Below are 16,114 nucleotides of genomic sequence, written 5' to 3'. Positions count from 1 at the left end.
TGTTCAGAATAGTGTTGCAAGGATCCTGATGAGAGTGCGAAAATATGACCACATCACACCCATTCTCCATTCACTTCACTGGCTTCCCGTTTCCGCCAGGATTGAATATAAGGTCTCCCTTCTTACTACTCACCCCTCTAACTACAACTCGGTCCCTCCGCTCAACAAACTCAAACCGCCTCCTTTTTCCCAAGACTAAGCTCAGCACCATGGGTGATCAGGCTTTCTGTTCTGCCGCTCCTCAGATTTGGAATGCCCTTCCCGACCATCTGAGGGCACCTCAAACTACTGAGACTTTTAAAAAAGGACTAAAAACATTTATTTTTAGCGGAACTTATGAGTTTTAATTAACCCTGCAAGTCGTTGCACTGTTTATTTGTATTTTGTAGTGATGTTCTTACCATGCTTTTATGATCTTAACTGTAGCACTTTGAGATTTGCTCCAAATGTAAAGTGCATTACAAATAAAATCTATTATTATTATTATTATTATTATTATTATTACTGTTAAATGAATGAGTAACAAATGAGTAGCTAATGATTAGTTACTGGTAAACAGAACGGTTGCTACTGTTAAATGAATGAGTAACGAATTGTTAGCTAATGATTAGTTACTGGGGGTGCTATTTTCAGGAAGAGTACTATCTCAAAGTCTAATATTTATGCACTGGGTTGATCTAGTGTGCATTATTTTGCTGGTCCATCTGACTTTTGCGACGTTTTTATCTAATCGATTCAGTAAAATCATGATGCGTAAGCAGTGGCTAGCTGCCAATGCTAAGGAGGGTGACCAGTCTGCTCAAGGTCAGGATGGCCAGTCAAGTGCTCCTTTAAATGTGCCAACCTTCACTGACCAGCTGAGCATATTGAAGATGGATATTCTTGGGAAAATCGAGTCAGTGGTCGGAAATATCTTCTGTGCGCAAAGAAATGGCCTCCTCTACCAGTGCTCTGCGAGCTACATTGGACTCCCATGCTAATTGGCTGGTCGAAGTTGAGAACACGGCTGTTTTTTGCGGGGATTCTGTACGGGACCTGCAGACTACCGTCACCACCCTGGCCGGTGAGGTGTCGTCCTTGAAAACTAAATGTGAGGAGCTAGAAGGTAGATCTAGACGGAATAACACCAGGGTGATTGGATTGAAAGAGGGCATAGAGGGCCCTCAAGCAGCTAGCTGGCTAACTAAATGGCTGCATGATACTCTGGATCTCAGCTTTGAACCAGCCATCCATCGGGCTATGTTTTAGTACTCCCTTATTGTTATTCTTGTCATTACTATCACAGGTTGCTGTTGAAGCATATAGCTTCTTAAAGTTCTGGAAGATACCAAAGTGTTCACAACTGCAGCTTGTTTGGGAAGCTGTTGGGGGAAGGTACCTGGCTTGCAATTTTGCTTGCATTTTCTAAATGCTCTCTCTGTTTTTTTATTATTACTGTCCATTTTCTGTTCCTTTTTTTCTTTTTATCTTTTCTTTTTTTTCTTGTTTTGCCCCCACTCTCATTACATGGTCTTATATCATACCCTTACCCATCTGCCCCCTCTTATTTACTTAGATTGGACGTCCTATGGCGGAAGCTAAAGGTTCTTTAACCCAGGGAGGTGACCTCTCTTTTGTGAGCTGGAATGTAAAGGGCTTGAATTCACCAGTCAAGTGCAATAAGGTGTTAAATCACCTACACAGCCTGCATGCAATGGTAGCCTTTCTACAAGAAACCCATTTGGGGGCCTTGGAGCACACAAAATTAAGGCGTAAATAGGTTGGGCAATTATACCACTCTATAGCATGTCAAAGGGGGCAGCTATTATAATTCATAAAGCAATCCCATTTAGAGCACTCCATACTGTTGCAGACCCTAACGAGCGCTATGTTTTTGTTTCAGGCACTTTATATAACATGCCAGTAGTATTTGCCAGTATATATACCCAATTGAGACAATGACAGATTTTGTGGCAAATTTTTAAGAAGCTCTTTTCAGCAATTCACGACCTTCAATCCCATTATCTCATATTGGGTGGTGACTTTAATGTTGCTTAAATACTTCTTTGGACCAATCTAACACTAGAGCCATTCGTGACTCCAAATCAGCTCATGTGATTAAATCCTTCATGGACGAATATGGAGTTAGCAATCCTTGGCAGTTTCTGTATCCTCAAACCAAAAGGTTTTCTTTCTTCTCTCCTGTACATCACTCTTTCTCACATATTGACTTTTTTCTCTTGGATGACCGGCTCCTTTCTCATATATGTACAGTATCTTACAATCCCATTGTAATCTCTGATGCTCCAGTGTCTCTAGTGCTGTCTTTTCCAGAGAAACCCAACTCCCACATCCCCTGGCGTTTCAACTCACTCTTGCTTTCAGACAAGTCATTTATTAACTTTATATCAGTTCAGATAGATATTTTTGTGTCTACTATCGTTTCTCCAGGGGTTTCCACCTCACTTATTTGGGAGACTTTCAAGGCATTTATTAGGGGACAAATTATAGGCTTCTCTGGATTACACTGGAAACGGCGCAGAGAGTGTCAAGCTCAGCATCTTGCTGGAATAGCTCAGCTTGAGGATGAATATGTTTCTAGCCCAACACCAGAGAGTTTTAAAAGACTTATCACATTCATATCTAAGTTTGATATCTTAGCTACTGAAAAGGCAGAAGCTAAACTATCTATTTCTATTTATAAATACCTGGGCGTAGCAATCTCTCCAAAGTTCAACAACCTCCTCAAGATTAACTTTGAAACGCTATTTTCACGCGTTTAAGATGACCTAAATGTCTGGTCAATATTGCCCTTATCGTTAGCTAGTAGAATAAATTCAGTGAAAATGAATGTCCTCCCTAAATTTCTCTATATCTTTCAGTGTATTCCAGTGTTTATTCCTAAATCTTTCTTCCACTGCTTAGACACGGCAATATCACAGTTCATTTGGAACAAAAAGGTCCCAAGGCTAAGCAAGACAGTCCTGCAAAAATCTAAAAAAGATGGTGGGATGGCTTTACCTAACTTCTTATTTTACTACTGGGCTGCTAACCTGCAGATAGTCATGTACTGGATGCGGGCAGATCCGGCTGGATGCGGGAAGAAGTCCCCTGCTTGGTGTCTGATGGAGGCCCTCTCAAGTGCACCTGCCACTCTATCAGTCCTTCCAGAAAAAAAAAGTTTTTTTGTGATTGTTGCGGGCAAAAATCCTTGATTATGCGGCACGTTTTCTTAAAAAATGCGATGGGATATGCGGGATATTTATGCAATTTTATGCGATGAAATTGCGGGAACTTGCAAAAAATGCGGGAACATGCGGTTTTGATGAAAACATGCGGTTTGATGAAAAAGTGATTCCCCCAACACCCTGCTTTTTTTTTTACTTAATTTCCAAAAATAGTTTACAGATATTCAGTCATTGCAATAAGTAAACAAATAAGATACAAAAATATATACAAATAATATAATATTAATAAAAAATAAAAGTAATAGGCTAAACAGAGGGAAATAAAAGATACAAAAGAGACAGACTTTCAAAAATCATTAATAATATAGACCGCAGGAGCACTTAAACAAAGAAATTTGATCAGATATTAAGATAGGTTTCTTACTGGATACTTACTTAAGAGATTCAAAGTACATGTCAAATTCAACCTCCAACACCTCCTTTTCGATGATGTTCACGTCGCGTAATTACGTCACTTCATAACATCCCCATGGCAACAGGGGAAAATGGCTGCTCTTGTGTGAAGTAGACACAACATTTTTTCAACTTTCTGCTAAGATATATGTGACTTTTTTGCAACAAAAATGCGGGGATTATGAAATCATGCAAGTACCGCGTATTTTGCACGGAAATCGGCAATTTATCTGGCGAAAGTGCGGCATGTTTTTTTGGAGATGGTGTCTTTGCTACATTTGAACAGCTAGTTGAGAAATGTCATCTTCCCCATACTCATAAAGTACGACACTTTTATAGGAAGATATATACAGATTTTCCAAGTATTCCTGTAGATTTTCCTATTGATAGGATTTTTAAGTTGCCCCTCTTAATGAAGGGGCTTGTATCCACACTGTATGGAGTCATACTATCTCTGTGTTCTCCCTCTTATCAATCCCTTTTAACCCTCTGGTCCCAAGATCTGGGAATGGATTTGACGTGGACCTGGGGGTCTATTCTTGACCGCGTCCACTCGTCTTCAGTGTGTGCTAGGCATGGGGTAATTCACTGTAAGCTTCTACACCGTGTGTACAGGACAAATGCTAGACTATCCCGTGTTTATCCCAACACTGATCCAATTTGTGACAGATGTCGTCAGCAACGTGGCACTCTGGTCCATATGTTTTGGACATGTGCCTTTTATATACATACTGGTGTTCTGTATTCTCTTCTGTCTCAGATGTGTTGCAGACACAATTAGAGCCTTGCCCTGTTACGGCCTTGTTTGGAGTCCTCCTTGACTTTTAGAGTCCTCCCGAAATTATCCAGGTCTAAATCAAACTTTGTTGCATTTATTTTTCTCATAGCTAGGAGGTTAATCTTGATTCACTGGAAAGCTAGGCGTTCTCCCTCACACTCCTTATGGATAAGAGATGTGCTATTGTTCTTAAAACTTGAAAAGATTAGACATTTGAAGAGAGGTGCTGTGTCAAAATTTGATAGAGTCTGACAGCCTTTTCTTTCTTATGTTGACTCCCTTGACCTGCAGCCTCCAGAGGCTTCATAATCCAGTAACTGCCATGATGTAGCCTATAGCCTTGTGATACTGCGCTTGACCTTATCCTTAACACACTTGTTTTTGACCTAAGACCATAACCATATTTTTGTATTTTTATTTAATTTTTTGGTTGTTGTTCAATCAATCAATCAATCAATCAGAAGATTTATTGTCATAGTGCAAAATGAACAACAAAATTTTTAGCAACAGTTCACCCAGTATTATAAATCTAACTCTAAAAGACAAGAAAAAGATAGTATAACAATAAATGAGAACGAAAAATACAAAATGTATATATACACAGAATTTGAAAGAAATATATACACAAAAATGCCTACTTAGTGTGTGTGTTCAGTGTGGTGATGGCTTGTGGAAAGAAACTGTTTCTGAGTCTGTTTGTCCTGTTCTTGATTGACCTGTAGCGCCTGCCAGAGGGCAGCAGGTCAAACAGGGGGTAGGCAGGATGTGAGCAGTCTGTGATGATTGACGGGATTAATAGATGTTTCAGGGAGGGGAGGGGCAAGCCGATGATCTTCTGTGCGGTGTTGACCACTCTGTGGAGCTTCTAGCATTCTGCCTCAGTGCAGTGGGAGAACCACACCGTGATGCAGTACGTCAGGATGCTCTCGACGGTGGAGCAGTAAAAGGTCACTAGCAGCTCCTTGCCGATGTTGTTCTTCCTAAGCACTCTCAGGAAGTGCAGGCGTTGCTGTGCCTTTTTAATGACAGCTGTGGTGTTTGCTGTCCAGGAGAGGTCGGCAGAGATCATGGTGCCCAGGAAGGTGAAGATGTGGACCAGAGAGGGTCCACATCTTCACTTGCGTAGAGAGACGCAGTGATCTCCTTGGTCTTAGCTGTGTTCAGAGCCAGGTTGTTGGCCAAGCACCACTCGTCTCTGTAGGCTGACTCGTTTCCCTCAGAGATCAGCCCCACTACCATTGTGTCGTCAGCAAACTTCAGTATGCTGCTGCTGGTGTGAACAGGTCTGCAGTCGGCAGTGTAGAGGGTGTACAGCAGTGGGCTCAGCACACACCCTTGTGGGGAGCCTGTGCTCAAAGATCAGGTGGAGGAGAGGTTAGGTCTGAGTTTTACTGTCTGGGGGTCTGCTAGAGAGAAAGTCCTTGATCAAGGAGTAGGTGAGTGGGTGGAGTCCTAGATCAGACAGTTTGCTGACTAGGATGTCGGGGATGATTTTGTTGAAGGCTGAGCTGTAGTCGATGAAGAGCATCCTGACATAGCTCTCTCTGTGCTCCAGGTGGCTCAGCGTGGTGTGTAGAGTGATGGCTATGACAACAGCGAGAGAGCTGTGCCAACATTAGCATTGGGCGGTATGTACACACTTGTGATTAGCACAACTGTTAGCTCTCTGGGCAAGAAAAATGGGCAGCATTTAACAGAAATGGACTCGAGGTCCGGTGAACAGTGTTCATGTATGGGTAAGTTATCTCTAGACCATTTGTCGTGCACATAAATATACAGACCACCACCTCTGTTCTTACCAGAGTCTTTGTTTCGGTCATAGCTGTACATAGTGCGCCCAGCTAGCTGCACGGCTGCGTCAGGAATCCGCAGGTGAAGCCAGGTCTCTGATATTATTGAAACGCAGCAGTCGCGGACATAGCAATTTCCTTCAATGAGTAGATTCAACTCGTCCATTTTGTTGGCCAGGGATCTTGCATTAGTGAGGAACATACTCGGAAGAGGAAGCTTGTGGGGAACTTTCCTCAGATTTGCCAGGAGGCCGGACCGGCATCCCCGCTTTTGCTTCCTCTCCTTCCGCCGTCTTCCACCGACAACAAACCATGGAGCACCCACTGGTCTCGCTATCTCAGTTGGGATGTTGTCGGAGCGGCGAAACTCGACTGTAATTTCCAGCTGTAATGGTGCGTTCTTTTTGTCTACCGAAGTCGATCTACGAGTCGTTTTCCGGAGTTACGAACCGGAAGTTGCAAAAAGTATATACGACTCGTCAAGTTGTCTGAACTCAGAGGACCCCGAGTTCACTTTCAAAGATGGCTACGTTGTGCATCATACGTAGTAAACATTGTGGTTTTTATACAATTTTAAGCACTTTTGTCTTTGTTGTTTGTCTTTGTAGCTTGTGCAGCTGAAATTGGCTAGAGACACTCGATTGCTATATGACAACAATGGCCGAGTCTTGAGCAGAAAGCAGAGCAGCGGTTATTTGTTTTTCGACACGGATGTGACGTCACACTCGAGCTACTAGTCGCGATTACAAGACAAAAAGAATGCACCATTAGTTAAGTCCAATGTCCAGTAGCTCCTGTCGACTGTAGCAGTGTGCGGAAGAGCACAGAAAACACAGAAATAACACTAGGATCGAAGAGCTGCATCTTTTTATTAATATAATTTGTTGTTGTTGCTGTTTTATTTTGATCTATTTTGTTTGATTTTTGCCCTCTGTATAGTTATAGTTTAGCTTTGCTTCCTTTATTGATTAGCACAGCCTAAGCTGGGGGGGTGGATGGCCGGGTGGGAGGGTTAGAGGTGGGTGTGGTTAATAATTGTCTCTTTATTGATATGTCTTCTTATTTTTTATTTTTCTTAGACTATTGTGAATCTTAATAGCATATATGTATACTATTACACACGTATTATAATTACAGAGGATACAGGATATACTGTATTCCTTAATATCTTACACAGTGCTGGCAAATAACATGTTAAACACCATTAGAACGTATAAGAATAACGCTCAACATGACAATGTCTTTATGTGCATGAACAGAACACATGGCCTTACTGGAAGTGCCCTCTCAGCTTCTACACCTGGATTCAGTAAACATATGCAATGGATGGGACACTACTTCAGTAGCTCATTACAATTACCCTTTAGCTAATTAGAAACAATCACAATGTACACATGCACAGCATTACTACACATTGCATGTAATATCAGCTAGTTATCACGGCTTAATTACCATTGTCATATACACATTAGCTTATAGCCTAAACCCAATAAATGCAGAGCCAACACTGCTAACTAACATGAAAACAAAATATGTACAGCTAACTTCTACTACAGGTAACAACTTACAATCATGTTTGCAAACAGGAAGGAAACTTACTTTCTGATTGGCCAAACAGGCTCTTACTGATGAACTACGATGTGCTATTTTTAGCTCAACTACGACAACACTTTGCCTATAGTCTGCACCGCTCCGAAGCATTTAAAATACAACTGCCATCTGCTACTGAAATTTATTGACAGGCTAACAGAGGTAAACAGTAGGCGGGACTTAGCAATTAATAAATCAGGATACAAACTAAAATACTTAAGCGATATAAAATGAGGTAGAACATGTAAGTATATAAGATCTCCACACGCAGGCACTGTCTCCTCTGTCATCGTTTACTCGCGTTTGCCATGCCACACGTATCATACAAAGCTAAGTGAAAGGACATAAGCGATGTACTTTTTAGGAAAATTACCTCAAGTTATGTTGATTTCTTCTGGCTGGATGACTACAAAAAAGTTGAATTGAGTTTTAGCTGATTTTATTTGCCAAGCCTATAGGAGACAAGGCGGCAAACAAAATATTTTGTTTGGGATCGAGCTGTAAAGTAGCCTGTAATTTTGTATTAAAATAAAATGTCTGACCACAGCAACTGGACTTTGTGTGCATGACACGAAAAATAAAGAAATTCAATCAATCATAATAAACAAAAAGTACAAAAAACACAAAAAAAGTCTACTTCCTGGCACGCCCTAGTAGCTCACCTGAGGCCTGTACTACAAAGCAGGATTTGGCGTTAGCGAGCTACCTTCAGGTTCAACCCAGGATTTTCTGTACCACGAAGGTGGATCACTTGTTATCGGGTTCAATCGGCGTGGTAACTCATGCTGAACGCCTAACCTGGTCGGGAGCAGGTTATGTTGGAGATTAGAGATCAACCGGTGTTAAAGCACCGCCTACTGACCAATCAATACTCGACTGATAACGGCGTCACCGTTCTTAGAAGATCAGGCGGAGCTCGGTGCAGAGACAGAGAGAGAGAGAGAGAGGGGGGGGGGGGTGGGAGAGGGGGAGAGAGAGGGGTGCGCTCATAAAAGTTAACACATGTAGAGACCGACATCCACCAACATTCACTGATGGGTATCTTTATGAAAGACATAGATTTTAAGAGGAGGGAATTACATATTGGCTATTTGTCGGCTTCTTCAGCCATATCTTGCCAATACGCACATCGGTTAGAATTATGTTTTGATATTTTTTTATTTTCTCTCACGATCGCTTACCACTGCCGGGACCGCGGTTGTTAGGTTAGGTGAAGCCGGATTACTGAAAGAGATCCAGGACATGTTGATCTTGCTTCGTAGTACAGGCCTCTGATTGAGCCTGCACCCCATATACTAAGGCTCAATCCTTACCGCAGTGGCCCACATTTGAGCCTGACCCGTGGCCCTTTGCTGCATGTCATCCCCCTCTGTCTCCCCTTTTCCTGTTTTCAACTGTCCTATCGAATAAAGGACATAAAAGCCTAAAAAATAATCTTTAAAAAACTTCTACTTCACCTACTCAGTGATGTTTAGTCTGCTGTAGCTACACCAGAAGCATTAAAAAGGCATTTGTCAGCCTTTTATGAATATAGAAAACAACTTTAGATTTAGTTTTTTAAAATGAACAGTTATATTTTAATAAAGTTAATTAATGGATTAATTATTAACTAGACTAATTTATGCCAAATACTTTAAATAAGCTGCACAAGAGCCAATATATTGAGGTGTACAACATAGAAATCTTGCTTGAATTGCCTGACTGTTTAACCAATGCTACTTCTACTGACTGTGTACATTGAATTGTCATAGGTCCATCCTGACAGGCTTGTTCCCGCCGACCTCTGGCTCTGCCACCATATATGGTCATGACATCCGCACAGAGATGGAGCGGATTCGTCAGAACCTGGGCATGTGTCCACAGCACAATGTCCTGTTTGACAAGCTGAGTGTGGAGGAGCACCTGTGGTTCTACTCCAGACTTAAAGGCATGGCTGAAGAAGACTTACGCAAGGAAATGGACAAGTCAGTATATCTACTCGTTTAAGTTAGTTTAGTTCATGGAAATATATTCCACAAAGCAACATGCATTCACTTCAGAAAAAAACATTAGCCCTGTTTTCATCTGAATTAATGATATAATTATCTCAGAAATTGAGATAAAAGTCATGAAACAAAGATTCTGCTCTGTTCTGAATTAATAATATAATTATCCCAGAAATTCTGAAATAGATTTTTTTTTAATAATAAAACTTAAAGGTATAGTGGAGGATTTTCCCGAATTTTAGAAAAGATCCGCCCTCTCCACTTTTTGAAAAAATGCACATGCGCAACACTCTACCTGCTCCCGAGACGTAACGCCTATTAAACATGTGCACGAGAGTGCACTGTTTACAAGTTGCTGTCGGCATGGTTCATACAAGCCTACTTTCCAAAAGAAGATTTGCACTTTTTCACAAATTGAGATGTTTACAGTGTCTGCGCGGTGCGTGACTTGTGCCAGGGCTAGCATCGCTAATCATAGCTTACATCAACTTTCACTAGCAGTGATTTTAAATGGATTTCTCCAAATAGCATGCCAAACTTTACCTGTCGAGTAGAAACTTCGCGACTGAGGCATCAGTGGAGAGCCCAACCTGTGCTTTTAGCGCACGCCAGCGTGTGAAACATTCTCCCAAAAACACTCCGGTCTTGTTTCTTTCTTCAGAGGCCTTTCTCTTCTTGTCATACCTTTCGTAGACACTCGTAGCTCACCACACATATACACCTGAAAGTATTCATGCGCAGAAAGCGAAAACTACCCTAGGGACGAGCAAGCACGATGGCCTTACGTAAACATAGCGCCAGAATGATTGACAACTAGGAGGACCAATAGTCTTGATGATCCACCCGGAAAAAGAAAATCCTCCACAATACCTTTAATTATGCTGTTTTTCTGAAATAATAATCCCAGCAATTCTTATACATTTTCATGAAAAAAAAAAAATCTCCGCTCTACAGTAAGTAACAAATTGCTTTACTGTGTGTTGGTGTGTGTCCAGGATGATTCTTGACCTGGAGTTAACCCACAAGCGCCACAGTTTGGTGCAGACTCTGTCCGGCGGGATGAAAAGGAAGCTGTCCGTGGCCATCGCCTTCATTGGCGGCTCCAGAGCTGTCATCCTGGATGAACCCACAGCAGGGGTGGACCCCTACGCTCGCAGGGCCATCTGGGACCTTATCCTCAAGTACAAACAGGGTGAGAGGCACTTCATACGAGAGGACATCTTGCAGTATGCTCTAACAACTGAGTTCTAATTGCAATCCTGGGTAGTTTGGAAAAAAAGAAAGTTGTGGCACTATTTTACAAGCTAACCTTAAAGGGGTGATAGAATGCAAAACCGATTTTACCCTGTCATAGTTGAATAACGACAGTTCAGTGGGTAAAAAGGACATACATAGAAGCTCAAAATCCCATTGACACCCCTTTACTATGAAAATCTCATATTTTGAAACTGCCTCTGAAAACGGGCGAATCTCAACAAAGCTGAGTTGCTTGCGTAAGCATCTCAAAATCCGGAACCTTAAGAGAACAGTCACGCCCCAACATTTACATACACAACTGACCTGAGATCAGGTAGTCTTCTGAATCTAGCTAGGTCACGCAGATCTCTGCTATTCCATTACAAAATTCACTTCTGAAACTTTTTTATGCGAGAAATCAACTATGTAAAGCTCAGATATGGGCCGTTTTACAACAATGGATGGCTAATTGCAAATTTTGTCCGACTGTGGGTCGGAATTAAGCAGCCGGTGCTGCCTGGGTTGTTGCCTCGCCGCCCGGCCTGCTGTGAGCTCCGTTACGGCTGGCAGCCATACCCGCGCAGAGTCACCAGTAACACCGCTAATGGACCACTAAACGCCGCGGCTCTGACAGAGCTCCAGGGCCTGCAGCTCCCCTCTTCCTGCTAGCTAAATGCCCGGTATGTGTGAGTGAGCGCGGTCAGCGAGCTTGTTACACCAGCAATCTGTTACCACAGGTTCCAGTTACTCTTTTAAATGTGTGTAATTATAATGTGTTGAGTTATTTAAACAAACGATTGGGGAAATAAACGCTGCTTGTCCGCGAGTCTCATTGATAGCGCCTGCGGCTGGATGTAGCTCTATCAATGAGAGCTAGCTAGCCTCCTCTTAGAATTCCTCTGGAATTCACAAATATTCATTAACTTGAAATCGGACACCGTTGTTAGCTTTATAAGACCTTTAGTTAGATGTTGTGTAAGTGGCGTGACGAAATTCAAACTGTAATATAATCGAATTAAGGCGAAAAGGAAGCTAACTATCCGTGATTTGTAGCTAGGATTGAAGGGACAGTCACAGCTAACGAAACACCTAGCTAGTCTTCACAAATATTCATTAACTTGAAATCGGACACCGTTGTTAGGTTTATAAGACATATAGTTAGATGTTGTGTAAGTGGCATGACGAAATTCAAACTGTAATATAATCGAATTAAGGCGAAAAGGAAGCTAACTATCCGTGATTTGTAGCTAGGATTGAAGGGACAGTCACAGCTAACGAAACACCTAGTCTTCACAAATATTCATTAACTTGAAATCGGACACCGTTGTTAGGTTTATAAGACATATAGTTAGATGTTGTGTAAGTGGCGTGACAAAATTCAAACTGTAATATAATCGAATTAAGGCGAAAAGGAAGCTAACTATCCGTGGTTTGTAGCTACACATAGCTAGGATTGAAGGGACAGTCGCAGCTAACGAAACACTTTGTTTTCACAAATATTCATTAACTTGAAATCGGACACCGTTGTTAGCTTTATAAGACCTTTAGTTAGATTTTGTATAAGTGGCGCGGACATGTGTGTAACATGAGGTAACAGATTGCTGGTGTAACAAGCTCGCTGACGGAGCCTCTACTCTCACACAACGGGCCATTTAGCTAGCAGGAAGAGAGGAGTTGAAGGCCCTGGAGCTCTGTCAGGGCAGCGGTGTTGGTAGTCCCTGCTGTGGGCTGCCGACGGAGCTCCAAGCACTCATAGCAGGCCGGGGTCTGTGAAGGAAGGCATGCTGAGCGGCAAGGTAGCACCGGGCGGCGCAGGCAGCAAAAAAAAAACAAAAAAAAAAAAAAAAAAAAAATAAACTATCAATCGTAAAACGGCCCATATTTGAGCTTTATATAGTTGATTTCTCGCTTAAAAAAGTATCAGAAGTAATTTAATAACGAAATAGCCCGATAAACAATGTATAACTTTGCAATGAGACCTGCTGTCGAGTCTCCCATGTGTTTCTATGTAGTTTGCTCAAACCAATCAGCGCGTAGCTCATTCTGAATATTCATCAGCATACCATATTTGGAAGAAAAGCTCTTGTTCCAAATAGAGCCATATTCACAGGGTAGTTAAGGGCCTAATAAAATATCATTCGGGCAATTTTCAGCCCAACCAATGTTACATACCCCATTAGGAGACCTTAAGGAACAGTGTAAAATACCCTATATAATCATTCTATCACCCCTTTAAAATGTCTTATCCAGTTATCTGGAATTTATCTGAAAAAGCTGTCTTCATCTGAGGTATCTGGTTTTAAAAGAAAAAACATATCCACCAGTAATACAGGATCTTTTGCACATCGAATGATTCCTTGGCAAACTTCTGGTGATAGCAGCACGGTGAGCAGACGTGGATTCTCGTGCTCTGTTGCTAAATACTATTTAAATAATCCCCATAGGTGTAAAAACATCACAACTTGAAACAATAGTTGTAATACAAGTTAATATGCTGAGAAAAGTATCTGAGGACAATTATAAAACAGCTGGAGGACACACTAATGAAGAAAACGAGCCGGCGGGACCGAATTCAGAAGAAGAAAGAGGTGCACGCTATGCAGAGTCAGGTACCAACAGCACTTAAATTATGGATAACCCCTCCACAATGGACATCATGAAGGCTATACAGTCATTCAAACAAGATTATCACTCTGAGATGGATGGTGTACTGACAGAAATTAAAAATTTTCAAACCGCCATTTGAGAATGCAGCGGCCGCATTGCTGAGGCTGAATAACGCATATCCAAGGCGGAGGACAAGATTGACACTCAATTTCAATCCAATTCATTTTTATTTATAGTATCAAATCATAACAAGAGTTATCTCAAGACACTTTACAGAGTAGGTCTAGACCACACTCTATAATTTATAAAGACCCAACAATTCCAGTAATTCTCCCATGAGCAAGCATTTAGTGCGACAGTGGCGAGGAAAAACCTCGGGTGGTGAGGAGAAACCTCGGACAGACCCAGGCTCACTCTGCAAAAAGTTGTGGAGAAACTTGAAAGGACGGCAAAATTCCTAAATGATAAAGCGGAGGACCTGGAGGGCAGAAGCCGGCGCAATAACGTCCGCATACTGGGTGTGCCTAAGAGGGAGAAGGGCTCAGACTCCTGCTCTTACATAGAGAAGTGGATGGTAGACATTCTGGGAATTTCACCCCCAATTCTGGAGAGGGCCCACCGAATCACAAAGGGCCACAAGCCTGACATGGCTCCGAGAACATTTATTGTGAAGTGCCTAAACTACAAAGACAGAGAAAACATCCTTAGAGCCGCAAGGGCGAAGAAAGAGGTGATGTACAAGAACAGCAGAATAAGATTTCTCCCAGACTTATCAGCAGAAGTTTGTTAATGAAAAAATGTTAATGCCTTCACACATAAAGGCTGTCATTTGCATTTTTTAGGTTACGTAATGTAATGTAATGTAATGTAAAGCAATAAATCTTATACCGTTGGAAAGCCTGTTTAGTTCCCTTTCAAATGGTGCCCCATTTGTAAGGAACATGCATTTGTGGGATGAGCAGCAGCGCTGAGTATGCGGGTTGCGCCCATGAACAATTTGCCAAATCTTCTCTGCCAATGCCAAACTTATTCTGCCATTGACTCGTTTGGTGGATTGGATGATTGAAGTTTGAAGAAACAAGACATATTGGCAATTTAACAATTTATTCATTTCACAAACAGGAGCCTCAGTAGCGTGTGGAAGAACCATACACAGCCACAACAGCCTGGCAGTGTGATGGTGTGGGACGGCATCTCCCTCACTGGAAAAAGGAGGCTTGTCATCATTGGAGGCAGTCTCAATGCAGAGAGATATAGAGATGAGATTCTGCAACCAATGGCAATCCCATATCTCCACAGTCTGGGACCGAACTCTATCATCCAAGATGACAACGCTCGCCCCCACAGGGCGGGGTTTATCAGAGCATGAGGAGGAAGTGCCAGGCTGTTGTGGCTGTGTATGGTTCTTCCACACGCTACTGAGGCTCCTGTTTGTGAAATTAATAAATTGTTAAATTGCCAATATGTCCTGTTTCTTCAAACTTCAACCATCCAATCCACCAAACACCAAACGAGTCAATGGCAGAATAAGCTGTTTGGCATTGGCAGAGAAAATTTGGCAAATCTTTCATGGGTGCAACCCACATACTCAGCGCTGCTGCTCATCCCACAAATGCATATTCCTTACAGGTGGGGCACCATTTGAAAGGGAACTAAACAGGCTTTCCAACGGTATATGATTTATTGCCAAAATGCATTGTTACCAAAGAGAAATAATCTACCAAACACAAATTTCCTTACTTTTTGTGCCATCAAGTTCCATACTGCAATATGAAAGATTTGTCATTAGTTCAAGTTTAAGACCGTAACAAAAGGCTATAAAGCTATATTGTCTGTATGACACAAGTTGTAATGTTAAAGTGCTCATATTATGCTTTTTGGCGTTTTCCCTTTCCTTTATTGTGCTATATATCTTTTTTTGTGCATGTAATAGGTTTACAAAGTGAAAAAGCCCAAAGTCCACTCCAAAGGAACTTACCATATCCAACAGAAAACACTGTTCACAAACTGCTCCAAACAGCTCTATTGTAGTTGAGCCTTTACTTCCGTGATGAATATGTGTCACTTTGTAACACACGTTATAATGTTCGCCGAGCTGCTAGCATGGCACGCCCTCATACTCTGCTTCTGATTAGCTAGCAATGCTTACCTAGGTACTGCGCATGTGCGACTCCCAACAAAGATGGAACAGAAGTGTGATGCCTCACTCGGTAGCTAAAACAGAGAGAGCTATGTGTGCAATGTGCAGTACAACACAAATATGGTGTTTATTGAAAATTAAACCATGTAAACCTATTCTAAATATAATTATGAACCTGAAAATGAGAGACGTGAACAGGAGTTTTAAGAAAGGGTTTAGGGTGGCCTGTGTGTTCCATTTGGGCATGTTCATGTTTGAGGTTAGGGGATTCTCCTTTATTATGGTACCAACTTTATTCATAAACCTTAATGTCTTCCTGTTGTATCCATGGCAGTCTCAAAACGTGATGAAACAATTAAAATAGGAGG

General features: G+C 41.8%; 1 protein-coding gene across 8 annotated transcripts in view; it reads left to right on the top strand.

Moving 5' to 3' along the window:
• Positions 1–16,114, top strand: part of abca2 (ATP-binding cassette, sub-family A (ABC1), member 2) — a 280,330-nt gene that overhangs the window by 152,854 nt on the left and 111,362 nt on the right. For all 8 annotated transcript variants that reach the window (XM_039804281.1, XM_039804283.1, XM_039804279.1 and 5 more), the window contains 2 exons: positions 9,530–9,742; positions 10,759–10,955. In XM_039804281.1, the coding sequence (XP_039660215.1) occupies positions 9,530–9,742; positions 10,759–10,955 (410 nt within the window). The remainder of the gene's footprint in view (positions 1–9,529; positions 9,743–10,758; positions 10,956–16,114) is intronic.

The sequence above is a fragment of the Perca fluviatilis genome, chromosome 6, assembly GCF_010015445.1.
Source record: "Perca fluviatilis chromosome 6, GENO_Pfluv_1.0, whole genome shotgun sequence".
Lineage (NCBI taxonomy): Eukaryota > Metazoa > Chordata > Actinopteri > Perciformes > Percidae > Perca > Perca fluviatilis.
The sequence above is the reverse complement of the archived record's forward strand: the minus strand, read 5'-3'. Positions and strand labels throughout refer to the sequence as shown.